This window comes from Chrysochloris asiatica, unplaced genomic scaffold (genome assembly GCF_000296735.1).
Source record: "Chrysochloris asiatica unplaced genomic scaffold, ChrAsi1.0 scaffold00014, whole genome shotgun sequence".
Classification (NCBI taxonomy): Eukaryota; Metazoa; Chordata; class Mammalia; order Afrosoricida; family Chrysochloridae; genus Chrysochloris; species Chrysochloris asiatica.
The window spans coordinates 402,126-415,945 of record NW_006408532.1 but is presented as its reverse complement, the minus strand read 5'-3'; the positions used below and the strand labels follow the sequence as shown (position 1 = coordinate 415,945).

The window sequence follows — 13,820 nt, the reverse complement described above, 5'->3', positions numbered from 1 at the left end:
TGGAATATGTCAGCTATTCCATGGGAGAAAGATGAGGCTTTCTGCTCCCGTTAAGATTTATAGCCTCGGAAACCCTGTACAGGGTTGCTGTGAGTCGGAACCAACTCCACAGCAACATAACCACCACCACCACATGTTCCTTGGAGTCCTGGTGTGGCGCTGCAAGTTAATGCGCTGGACTGCAAAGCCATTTGAACTACAAGGTCGGTGGTTCAATCTCACCAGTCACTCCTTGGAAACCCTATACAGGTTTGCTACGGGTTGGAACTGACTCAATGGCACTTAACAACACATGTTCCTTACATAAACTTTCTATCAAATGTTTTCTATTGTCTTCAGCCTCATCTGCACTCCCCTTCTATTAGAGGAATCTCAGGAATCCAATTCCCAAGTATTTCCAAAGTTTTATGTGTAAGTCAACTCATTTCTTTTATGTATCACCGCTTGCCTTTAGGATCCAGTTTTGTCCATTCTTCTGAATCAGTTGCCATTTGGTTAGTGGGTTTCCATATTACAAAATTTTGTTGGTATCATTCATCTGTCATCATCCTTACTCCCTTTTCAGCTTATCCATGTGGATTATACTTTTACTATTTTTTTCAGTGAAGTTAACAGAAGCAAACTTGCATATTCAATCTACCATATCAACAGGAAGTCTGCCCTGTGTTTTTCAATCTAGGAGACAATTTATATACTAGTGAAGCATCCAAGCTTTGGACTCAAAGAACTGGATCTGTTCTCTAACACTTCTTTAAGCCTAAACGTCCTCATCTGTAATATGTTGTGGTTAGCAAGCACTGTGGAGTCAGTTCCGACTCATGGTGACCCTTTATAAGGTTTCTGAGGATCAGCTGGTGAGCTTGAGCTGCATACCTTGCAGTTAGAAGTCCAGGGCTTATCCTATAGTACCACACCAGGACTCCATCACGTGTAATATGGTTGGTTGGTTGGTTATGTGCCATGGAGTCAGTCTGACTCACTGCAACCCTGCACAGGATTTCTAAAGCTGTAATTCTTTATGTGTGCAGAAAATCTCGTCTTTCTCCCATGGAACAGCTGGTAGTTTAAGGTTAGCAGTCCGACTCATAACCACTACACTACCAGAGCTCCTTATATGTAATATAGGGATAATAAAAATACCTACCTGATAAGTTTTGGAGTCAGAAAGGTTTGATTTCCAGATCTTCCATTTAATAGCTAACTAGATAACAATGGTTACAATAATCCTCAGTTTCCTTATCTGTATAATGGAGTTGGAGTTCTGGTGTCGCACTAAGGGTTAATGCGCTGAACTGCAAAATTGGTTTGAACAGCAAGGTTAGCAGTTCAAGCTCACTAGCTGCTCCTTGGAAACCCTATTCAGGGTTGCTATGGGTCCGAACCGACTCAATGGCACTAACAACAATAATGGGAGTTAGTAATAGGAGTCCTGCTGTGGCACTGTGGGCCCATGCATCAAGATTGCAAAGTCATTTGAACTGCAAGGTCAGTGGTTCAAGCTCTCCAGCTTCTCCTTGGCAATGCTATACAGGGTCGCTATGGGTCAGGATTGACTCAAAAGCACTTAACAACTGCAACAATAGTTAACTAACTCATATAGGCAATATTTATAAAAATCTCCTGAAACATAATAAATTCCTACATTTATATTATTACAATGTTTCCTATTCCTAGGATCCCAACTCCTCTGCATGGTATATTAGGACAACAGATTAGGAAGCAGGGAGTCTGTTTCCTAATTATTATACATAAATGTTGAGCTGGTTCCCTGTCTGTAAACAAGAAGTTCAGATAAATGATCTCTAAGGTCCTTTCTAGCTCAAATGCCCCTCTCCTCACCCACCTTTATTAAACGTAAATTGACAATTTATATACTTACCGACTCTATCCTAATTGTCTAATAGCTAATTTTTTAAGTGGTTTAATAATATCTTGCTTTTCCAAGTAGGTAGCTTGTAGGCACTACATGCAACTAAGCTGAGTGGCTCCTCTGGACTTTTGGAGTAAGAGAATAAGGCTGCCCTTTTTGTAACTATCTTTTAAGATAAAATACAAGTGATACATATACATATGTTGTTGTTGTTTACTGCCGTTGAGCCAGTTCTGACCCAGAGTGACCCTGTATAGGATTTCCAAAGAGCAGCTGTAGAATTTGGACTGCCAACCTTACAGTTCAAACTGACTTTACAGTCCAGTGTATTAACCCATAACACCATACCAGGATTCCATACATGTATGTTGTGGTTGTTAAGTGCCATTGAGTTGATTCCAACCCACAGCAACCCTGTATAGGGTTTCCAAGGGGCAGCTGGTGAACTTGAACCACCGACATTGTAGTCTGATGCTTTAGCCAACAGCTCCACACCAGGACTCCCCCTTATACGGAAAGATTGATTTTCTGGTTTGTAAGATTACTGAGACTTGCAAGGAATTAGATCAGAAGACATGTAACTAAAGAAGCAAATTTGACTGAAGAAATATCCCTAGAATAGTTAAGAAAGGGTCATTCATTCATTCTGCAAAATTTATTAAAGCGTCAACTCTAAGCCAGGTCCTATGTCAGATTCTGAGGCTAACTATATAAACTGTTATTAGAGTTTGCAGACAAAGAAATTAAATGAAAGCAATTCTATGCTGAATTTAAAGTTACTGTCATTTTAGAAATGTGATGGTTTAGCTTGCCTCTCTTCTCAAGTCAGGAAATGTTAGTTAAGTAGCTTGTTGCAGTGATCTAACACTGAGCTTTACAGATTTTTATATGGGGGAACACCCATGTCATGATGGTTGGCTTCTTTACATGTAAAATTATAGTAGAACAAATGTCAGTAATTATTTTTATTTGTGCAGAACTTTACAATTTACAAAATATTTTCACATCCATTATCTAATTCACTCCTCAAAGTAATCTATGAGGTATGAAGGAACCATTATCTACTTTTACAGAAGAAACTCAATACTTAGCAAATCAACATGCCCTAACTTACAAAACTTCTGTTAATAAGGTAACAGAAACCCAGATTTTTGGATTCTAAGTTCAAAGTTCATTTTTTATCATATCATGCTTCCTTTGATTACCCAAAATTTGAAGAAAAGCTAAATGACACATGTATAGCCATAGAAATGTCTAAAATATCATCATGGTCTTTAAAATATATTCATAATATATACACTCATAGTTGATGTGTGTGTGTTGTTTTTTTTTAATATACCTCAAATGTAAAATAGTATGCAAAAATCACCACATAAAAATGATTTATAAGACTTAAAAAAAATCTCCTGTCACCATCATTTTCTATCCTTTCTTTCAAATTCTACTCACGTAACAATAAATTTTGGCTTTCAAATTATTAATAATTATTTATTATACAAAACACATAGTGAAACTGAAATTATTTCCTACAAAGCTACTGTGCAGATTTTCAATCAGACCTGAAAAGTTGAGGGAATCCTAGTGAAACCACCCTACTAATCAGGAGTCTATATCCCTGCCACTTCATTTTCAATTTCAAAGAGGTGTTCAAATGCATTAATACTACAAAAATTCAAGTTTTCTTAATATTTAAAGCACTGAAACTATTATTATTCAAGTAAAATAGAATAGCCTTTATAAAAGGATCAAAAAGAAGATATCCAGACATAAAGCTAAAAGAAAACAATTTCCCCAAATGGAATTTTGGTTAAGAGTCAACAGGTCCATGAAACTGAAGTATTCATTTCGGTATAGTTCTTTCAATAAAATGAAACACTTGTCCTTTTGTAATTACCATTTCCCCTCTAAAACATACCTGCACTGAAATCATTCTATAAAAACACACAACAAATTTACAAGTACAATTAATATAATCTTACTTCCAAAATTTAGTATGAAATAATTTCGATTCAATAACCAAAAGCATTTGCCTCCTCTGACATCAGTCACATCCCATATAAAGCTAAATGAGCTGTCCTACCAAAGCCCAAGTAAATCAGATCCAAAACTTTCCCCCCTCATTCTGAACTAGTCAAATTGGTATTAACGCAGAATGTCAAATGTTTTATTAAACAACCCAAGATGAAAAGGTTATTTAAAAAGAAAACATAAACTCTTAAAACATATCACATAGAAACTGCCCCAAGACACTGAAGACTGTATGATTGATCTAAGCTACCTCCACTTTTCAATACCCTCCCCCCTTTTAAAACACAAAAAAACAGCAGTACAGGCAATGAATAAAATAATTCGATACATGAGATAAAGCTGAGAGTTTATACAGTACAATGAAGACAAAATTAACTGGAGTATCAATTTGGGAGGGGAGACAGTTTTATTTTGCTAAAAATCACTGCATATATTTACTTTCTACTTCAGTTTTTGTCTGTGACATTCATAGAGATCCAATATTTTTAAAATGCCTCTCATGGTTATATGAATTTGGCCCTAGTAAAATAATGTATAAAGTCTATAAACAAAAGCATTTATTAAAAGAGTTGTCATCTTCTAAGTCATTAAAAGATGTGCTTGACTGATCATTACAAGAAAACTAAACAGACATTTTTTTCTATTTCATTCTTGTAAGCTAGAACCCTTTTGGAGGAAAAAAGAAAAGTAAAGCCTACAATGATTTGCTATCAGTTTTCTATAAAAATTAAAATCTTAGCGCTTTCCATATTTGCTAAGCTGTTTCACAAGAAAATTGCACAAATTTGTTGTAAGAAAATTTTTTTTTTGTTTTGTAGATCTTTACCACTGTAATAAAACTAAATTTTGAAACAGCTGAGAATCAAATATTCTAATACTGAAGAGTAAGTAAGCTTTTAGAAAGAATCCAAAATTTGACATTTGGGTGTATTTAATATTTACCCATTTAAAACACAAAATTCTAATGGTGTATACTCTGAAGTTAAAATCAAATTGATGTCTAAACTTTACAATCGTTAAGAATGTTAGCCTTTATTTAAAAGGGGGGGGGGGTGTCTCTAATACCATGATAGAAAGCCAAGAGCCTGTTTTATAAATATTCATGTCCTTTCTTGGATTCAGAAACCTACGTCCCTTGGGTTTCTTCCACATTCCATCATTGGACACCATTGTCGCATCCAGATGATAACATCTAGTCAAATGAAGAAATCAAATGAGTACCCTGAAATTTCCAAAATGTTTAAAACTAGTAAAAAGGGAAACAGTCTTATATCTGTGGGAAGTCCTTCTCTCCATTTCAAAAATAAACCTCTTGCTCAAATGACAATCATTTCTTAAAACAAAATATCACTATTATACACAAACACACACCACTCTTAATAATAAAAGCTAGAGACCAATGACAATAAATCTTACAGACTAGATGAGTAGTTTGGTTAAGAACAGGAAAAAACAAAGCCTGTCACTAAGAAAAGAACTGTAATCCATAGGATTTCCCCCCTCATCACTGCCTCAGAAGAATGGCAATAAAAGAGATTTAGACTAACCAGAGTCTTCTTTACCCCTTAAAACATGAATTCCTAAATACTAACATTTAAAGAAAAAAATCAGCTGCTACTATGTTAATTGATTCCATTTAGCCACAAAGAAAACACCTCAACTTATCCCTTCCAATTAAAAAATGAACTAGTTAAATATACAGCATATTTTTTTATTCAGTTACTTATGACTTCCTTCTCCCTGATATGTTCTCATATCATATGCCAAATTTTTAGAGCAAAAACAGAGAAGAAACATAAACATTTTTTTTAACCATTTTCCCTAGGGACCATGCACTCTTAAGGTGGGATAGGGTCCTAGCCTCAGCATGAAGGTGGGGCTGAATGGGAGTAGGGATAGGAGCAGAGTTTGGTCAAGGAGGTCATTTCTGACTCTTCTTCCAGTTTCTTCAATGTCCTAGAACTAGGTTGATAGGTAATGCAAGTTTAAAGGAAAAAAACAAGAACCCTGTATCTGTCTGGTTAACAGGAAGAAAACCACACTGTCATCATAAATTTCCAAGTTCCTTTCCCAACAAAAGGGACTGACCTTTTATATAAACAAATGTGGTGTCTCAGTGACTTTTTGATATTATATAGTTTTCTGTCAATCTAAATTTCTGTATTTTTAAGACCAATCTCATTTTGATTAAAGTTAAAAAAATGGGGGCTTGGGGAGGCGGAATCTCCTGTTTGCCATGTGATGCTCTCTAAGTACAGCTGTAGAAAAGTGCTTGTCAGATGAATAAAAACCACATCCGATGGAGAGAAAAAAATTACCATTATAAAAATGGTAGCCATCAGCCTATCATTTAATTATTTTTAGCTTATTAAAACACATTTTGTTAAAAAAAAAAAAAAAAGAGTAATTCAACTCAATTTAAATATTCTCAATACACATATATACAAAGGCATTGGCACAAATACTACAACACTATCATTTTTAGGTACACAATTCTTCAGAGCTATGTGAAGTAGGCTACAAAAAGTCTACCGCAGTTTTTCATAAATTATGTCATCTGAATGTACTTCTGCTTCCATGATTCACTGTAAAATTCTAAAATCACTGTTTAAATGTACACATTCACCTTAATGAAATTTCTGTAACACAAAATATTTAGCTTTCTAAATGACAATGCTGAAATTTACAGTTAGGCATATACATACACAGTAAGGGGTTTCAAAAAGTTTATGGAAAAACAGAATTAAAAGATAATGGAATTTTTCCATGAATTTTTTGAAGTCCTCTCATGTGTGTGTATGTGTGTGTTAACATATGTACATATACATGTATATATAAACTGTGTTAATATTCCTATCCTAAAATACATCAACTGCACATGAAGCCCAAAAAGCTGGAAAGAACCCAGAGAGTGTCAGGAAAATGATGACTTTTAAAAATGCTGAAGCTTTTCACACCAAGGTTCAGTCATGACAGCTGAAGAGGGGTGTTAGATATGGCTTTATTCATTTTAAATCTGAGAACTGGAGTCATTGCCATAGCATTTAAAAAACTGAAATCAAGAGAATTTTTATATTCATGGTTTTAATTTTTTTGGTTCAAAAATACAGATTAGAAAATGATTTCTGCAAACTTAGAAGGTATTTTTGGGTGGGTAATTTGTTTGCTATTGCTGAAATTTAAATCATTTTGTACCAGATTGTCTAGTAAACTAGAAGTACAGAGATAAAAAGGAAGAAACACACAGACATAAATACACACATACACCCAGTGACTCAATAATCTGTGCCACTTTAGACCTGGCATCCATTAGGGGGGCCTTTGCTCCTTACTGTGTACGGGTCCTTGGCTGTGGTCTGACTTGCACAAGAAGTACACATGGCCCCCGAGAGACGTTTTAATCCCCTCTGAAAGACACTGTTGGAGAGACTATAAATGACACAGTTGCAGAAACTGTTACTAATAGCAAGCCAGGTGGTCAAGAAGGATGCAAAGTGGTTGCTGAAGCCAGTGGAGCTCTCCAACAAGAAATAGATGATATATGGCAACCAGAGGATATAAAATACACTAGTAATTCGGAACAGGACCATGGCATAGCGCTTATCGGGACACGCCTGCACTTCCCCTGCCTTTCCACTTTGGCTGCTGAAGCGGGCTTGCCTTTCACTGATTTCCTTTGTGTGCTGTTGGCATATGCGGAAGATGTTGAAATAGGTGAAGCACACAATGAGAGCTGCTGGGGCATAAAACATCATCACGATGAACAGGGTGAAATAGGGGTTGGTGTGCCAGGACTCCGCACACCACTGAAACACATCTCCATGATATCCAGGTTTGCCCCAGTAGAAAAAGGAAGGCAAAAAGACCAAAGTGGAATATAACCAAATCAGTAAGATACACAGGCGTAGTCTCCAGGGTGTAACCAGGGTATTATAGATTAAAGGTTTAGTAATAGCAATATATCTGTCGATGCTGATGCAAGCCAGAGAGGCCATGGACACACTCTTCAGAACTGATACAACAAAACCAAATATCTGGCAAGTCAAGGACTCCTCTACTGGCAAGGGGTAGTGGAGGAGTGATAAGGAAGGGACTAGGCAGCTAACCCCAACCAAAAGGTCAGCATATGCCATAGTATGTATAAAATAACTTGTAGTGTGGTGGTTCAACAAAGGTGCACAGTGAAATACAAAAATCACAATAATGTTGCCAGAAATAATCAATACAGTTAGAAAGACAATAATCAACACTTCTAAAAGGCAAAACTCGACAGTTTCCAAATAACCAAATGCCAAGAGGCAAAAGGGGCGGCTGCTCTGATTACCATCCAAGGTGAAGTTCATCTTGAGCTCAGGATGATCTGTCACTTCATGCTGCCGCTTGGCTGCTGCCCGCAGTTCGAAGGAGCAGCTGCTGTCATTGCGGCCAGCTCTGTGTATGTATAATAATGTCAAAGGAGCCTTAGTCCCCACGCTCCTGATGCTGCTGCTCTGGTGCATTGCCTGCAGTACAATTCCCCTTTAAATCCTTCTTGGAATTGCGAGAGCCAACAGCAGTTGTCTGGCCAGTCCCAGATGCGGCCATAGTGGCGGGTTCACCATACACATAGCACCAGGGGAGTAAGGCAAACTCTGGGGGCAATGTCTTCAGGCCAAGTGGGGGTAGGGAAAAGGGGCAGAAGAGAAGGGAGGAAGATTAGGAGCTTCATCAGGAGTTGTAATGAGTCTCCTCTATACAGCTGATAGAAGAAAAGGAGAGAGCATTTTACATTTTGCATCTAATACCCTAATCAAAGAACCTGGCTAGTTCACATTGTATCACCCTTCTCACTACATATCCATGAATACCCCCAGTAGCACCCCACATAACTAGTCCTTACTCTACTGAGGAGGCACAGCAATCAGAAGCTTTCAAGATTAACATAAAACAAAATCAATCAGAGTCAAATCAATCTATACCCTCCTTCCTTTCATTTGAGCCTTTCAGAGAGAGAAAAGAGGAGTATGCTTAAAAATATTTATCTCATTACCTCCACATTTCTGAACACATTTCACTATAATTACCACTAATAAAATTAACCAAGATAGCTTATTTTCACTGATTCCAATGTGGTATTTTGCCTCTCTAAAAACATTACAAGAGAATTTTATCTGTTTAGCTCAATTTCAGTGTGTTACCTGTAATTGTGTACGCTGCAATCCAAACAAAAGCCACAATAAATCCTTAACAGAAAGCCTTGAAAAGCAGGAATGTGCTTCAGCCCCAATTACTGCAGAACTGAGACACAGAGGGAGGGGTAAGAGAGTAGGAGGGGAAATAAGGTTTGGGAAAAGGAAGAAAAGGGGGAGGGGAAAGAAAATGCATGCGCGCACACACTCTGGCATCTTCAGTAGCTCATTAGAATGCACCATCAGAGAGGTGCTCCCCGACTTCCAGACTGCACAGTGGGATGACTTAATAAGCCTGCAGTGCAGCATTTCAAAACTGCTTCCTCGTCTGTCTGGAAACCCCCTTTTAGCAGATGAGCACATATAGGCTGCTATCATGGAGAAGGGGTAATAATGAAGACATAGTGTCAGCAGCTGAACTGAAACATTGCTAGAGGGGGAATGGTGAGGGGAAATTCCCATTTTCTTATGGCATTTCCCCAAGGAACCAAGAACAATAATAAAGAATGAAAAGTACATTTGACAGTGCATGGCAACTGAGGAATTCAGCTATACAATAAGTTCTAACTAGAAGGTTAAACATTCAGCTTTAAGTGGCCCTCTGGAGATTCACTGGATATTGGCCAATATTAAGAAAACCTAAATCAAACCCATTGCTATTGAGTAGATTAGGACTCAGAGAGAGTCTACAGGGCAAGGTAAAATTGCCCCACAGGGGCTGTATGATAAGCAATGGCCTGCTAACCACAGGTTGGCAGTTCAAACCTACCAGCTGCTCCTAAGAAGCCCGATACAAGGTCCCTATGAGTCAGAACCAACCTGAGGGCACTTACCACCAACAACCTTTCTGAAAGCAGACTGTCACCTCCTTCTCCCAAATTATTAAGAGAGATGCTCAAAACACAGCAGACTTTAAAAATTACCTTTTCAAGAAGAAAATAAACATAATCTTACCCAACCTGATTATTACAGAAATAGCATGTACTACAAAGAAGAATCACATAGTTCCTGCACTTGGCATGGTTCTCTAGTTTTGAGAAGCCATTTTTTGCTTCCAGTTGTGTTGAGAATGGTACGCAAATTATACAAACAAAAGATGGAAAAGTAAATGTAGCCATTTCTACCCTAGCTTAGAAATGACAGGAAGTTTTATGGTACAAACTTGTCTTTATCTCTTAGAACACACAATCCTGTTTGTGTTTCTTTCAAAGAATGCAAACTGGGTTTATATTGTGGTTCTTTCAGTAATGTCATAAATGATGGCAATTTTCATCTAACTGGGAGTGAGGTGCTGTGGAAAACGTGTTTCTTTTTGTATCTTCCCTTCCAGGTACTTTAAAATTCTCAACTCATCCTAAATAAATCTCCATGGCACACAACAATATCACACACAAGAGTGAAAGAAAATAAACAAATGCTGGCATCAGTCAGCATTTCAGGAGGTAAGCACATTTGAGTGGAGACGTGTATTGTATTACCCAAGTTTCATCTGTTTTATATACATGCTTTCTTACTGCAAGCAAGTTGTTGCTGTTAAGTGCTGTCGAGTCGGTTCTGACCCATAGCAACCCTGTATAGGGTTTCTGAGGAGCGACTGATGAGCTTGAACCGCCAGCCTTGCAGTTCAAACGGCTTTGCAGTCTGGCACATTAACCCACAGCAAGCAAGTTGTTGTTGTTAAGTACTGCCAAGTCAGTTCTGACCCATAGTGACCCTGTATAGGGTTTCCGAGGAGCAGGTGGTGAACTTGAACTGCCGACCTTGCAGTTCAAACAGCTTTGCAGTCTGGAGCATTAACCCACAGCGCCACACCAGGACTCCTGTGCTGGTGGTGGTTATGTGCCATGGAGTCAATTCCGACTTATAGCGACCCTGTACAGGGTTTCCGAGTCTATAAAATCTTTACAGGAGCAGAAAGCCTCATTGTTTTCCCACGGAACAGCTGGTAGTTTCGAACTGCTGACTTTGAAGTTCGCAGCCCGATTTCGTAACCACTACGCTACCAGAGTTCCTTAGGACTTCTGTTGTTGTTGTTGTTGCTGTAGCCACCCTAAAATCAGGATCAATGAATCACGTTTTAAGATCTGAAGCTCTTTGTTTATCACATGAAGGCAAGAAACTAAAAAACCTGTTTCAACACAAGTGTGACAGATCTCATTGGAAAATATGGCAAAGTGAGGTACAGTAAAAAGACCAAGGGCATCACTGGACACTGGTTTGGGTTCAAGTGTCTCCTTTAATATTACTTAGCCTCTTTTGGCTTCAGTTTTATCATCTATAAAAGTAGACTAATACTTCTTACTCCACAGAGTTGTTGAGACTTAAAGGAAGCAGTATATACAGAAAGTCTACTAATACCTAGTGAGAATATAGTGACTATATAACTTTATTTGCATACAACTAAAACCACCTTTCTAAATAGTCAGAATTTCTATCTGCTGCAGTGTGGTAAGTACCCACATGTTGCACTGTTTGAGGCTGGACTCCTCTGAACCCTACGGTGTCTGTGGTGCAGTGAAATATTTAACGCCTCTTCTAGTCACAGTCTTTGTGTAAATTCCCACCAAACAACACTTTTGTCCTATAGGTCTGATTAAGAGAAGATGGAATAAGATGCTGACAGGATTATATGATTCAGGTGTGACTGGTTAACAGGGTTAACTATGATTGTAAAAATCTAGAACTCTGATGTGTATGTTGTTGTTGTTAAGTGCTGGTGACTTGGTTCCAAGCCATAGTGACACTGTATAACAAAAGCTGTTTCAGAAGCAGGAAGGAGGAACTGCACTACCATCAAAGAGAAGGGAGTAAGCACATCCTTTGGACTCTGAGATCCCTGCACACTGAACTTCCTAGAGCTAGGGACAAAAAACTGTGACACCGGAGAAGCAGCAGCAGCAAAACCATGAGCTAGAGCATGAGGCAGAACAGTGGGCTTCCCAGCCCATGAACCAGTAAAGCTGAGTGACTTTGCTTGCAGAATGGGGTGTCTTCCAGGCCACTGGTTTGCTGACCCACAGAGCTAGAGCTAGCTGAGTGCCTTCAGGCTGAGCCTTATAGTGAAAGGAGATGTCCTGTGAGCATTTCTACAACGAGCTGTATAACATTACCTGGTTAGACAGAGGCCTGCCTGTGGGCATGTCTCAGGAGAACTGAGCATTTTCTAATCCCGAATTGTAACCTATTGACTTCCCTAGTAAGTCCCATATTTGTTAGTAATGGTGTCTGAGTTTTGTATGGCCACCACAATGACTTACTGAACCCAGCTGAGTAGAGAAGACTGTGGGAGAAATGGTTGGTGTCACATATTTTTTTCTTTTACAAATGCCCCTTTCTTCCTCTGACTGCCTAGTTCAAAGACAGTTACCTGGGTACACTGCTGTCGTTTACTTCTCAAATACATCTGCAAGGCAGTGAAAGTTCCTGCAAAGAAATAATATGATGATCTTCATCATTTTAATTTTCCTGCCCAGATCTCCAGCCCTAACTGTTTCTGAGCTCTCCTTTCCATCTACAATTTGCCTGTTAGCCACACACACTCCACTTGAATGCTCTGTGATTTCAAAATCAAATAGATTTTCCGGGAGACATCAAGACAAGTGGTCGGATCCCCTCAGAGCAAACCCCCCACTTCCAAGACTAAGACTCAAGGGGAATACATGAATAGGTATGTGGTCCGGCTGGTGACCACATTGGTCACCAATAAGAGGAAGTGGGGAAAAAACAGCAATGAAGGTGTGAGCTGGGTCCGACCTCACTCAATCGACTGCTGTGAACCCGGGTGGAGAGCAGGAGCAAGCAGTACAGCAAGGCCTGGGGAATCCTGGGCCCAGAGTCAGTGACATGGCCACAGAGGACTAGAGCAGAGAGTGAAGTGTTCAGCTGATATGAAGTGAAGGGAGATGCACAAGAACACCCATACTTGCAGATAGATAGTACCCGCTTGACCTGACTTCCAATGGCTGGATGATCAGAACTTGACTAGAAGAAGAAAGAAGAGGGGAAAAAAGAGTAACGTTCTACAGTTTGATGAACTTGACCTATACTTATGGATGTAGCAGCTCAAAAGAGGGAACTAATCTTTACAGCGAGGATCATTTCCACCCTTTAGTATACAAGGTTGACAGGGATGGGCAACTTAGACATTGGCTACCCAAAATGGGGGGAAGATGGGGGGACGGGGACTACAAAGGCAAGAAGTGACTAGCATACAAGAGGGAGCCTAGTTCCAGAGGGTGCGGGGGAAGGTAGACTCTCCACTGAGTGGTTTCCAATCTGTTGGGATGGGGCTGACTAAAGGAGATCCGATAGGTCTCTTGTGGTACAATACTGAATAACTGCTATCAGGACTGACTGTGAGGGTTGAAAATGTAATGTAGACATTTTGTAACAAAAGGAGGGGAGTGCTTGATTTTGCAGTCCGGAAACGGAGGTCCCTGGGATCATCAAGTGAGAGGAGCGGAGTTGCAGGACCCTACCCAGAGAAACAGTGACGCCAGAGATGGAGGCAAATATGATGAGCTAGAGAGATAGAGTGGCTGGGGACTCTGGACTCAGGTAGGGAGAGGGGCTGTGTGTTGGCAGCCAGGGGTGGGGTGGGGTGGGGCAGGCTTGTGGGTGCATGCAGGGGACTGTAATCATTCATTGCAATGAAAGCTAATGTTCTCCCATGTAAACTATCATATAATTCACAATAACAACTTTAAAAAAACCCACCACCACCACTGCAACAGTTGAAACTTTTATCCATGTGG

At 39.3% G+C, this 13,820-nt stretch overlaps 2 protein-coding genes across 3 annotated transcripts in view; both read right to left on the bottom strand.

Moving 5' to 3' along the window:
* Positions 1 to 13,820, bottom strand: part of RABGAP1 (RAB GTPase activating protein 1) — a 174,012-nt gene that overhangs the window by 66,251 nt on the left and 93,941 nt on the right. The window contains exon 1 of one of the 2 annotated variants that reach the window (XM_006834742.1): positions 9,076 to 9,291. The exons of the other annotated variant lie outside the window; for it this stretch is intronic. Coding sequence (XP_006834805.1) covers positions 9,076 to 9,282 — 207 coding nt within the window. The 5' untranslated portion in view covers positions 9,283 to 9,291. Of the gene's footprint in view, positions 1 to 9,075; positions 9,292 to 13,820 lie in introns of those variants that run through there. 2 annotated transcript variants of the gene reach the window in all.
* Positions 7,142 to 9,176, bottom strand: GPR21 (G protein-coupled receptor 21). The gene is made up of 2 exons (XM_006834740.1): positions 9,076 to 9,176; positions 7,142 to 8,636 (listed from the first exon to the last, which is right to left on the bottom strand). Exon 2 carries the CDS (start codon positions 8,395 to 8,397, stop codon positions 7,192 to 7,194), a length of 1,206 nt encoding a protein of 401 aa, XP_006834803.1. The 5' UTR covers positions 8,398 to 8,636; positions 9,076 to 9,176; the 3' UTR covers positions 7,142 to 7,191.

What these genes read in the sequence shown, in the direction of transcription:
- GPR21 (XM_006834740.1), bottom strand. Translation starts at nt 8,397, where the DNA reads ATGCACCAGAGCAGCAGCATCAGGAGCGTGGGGACTAAGGCTCCTTTG.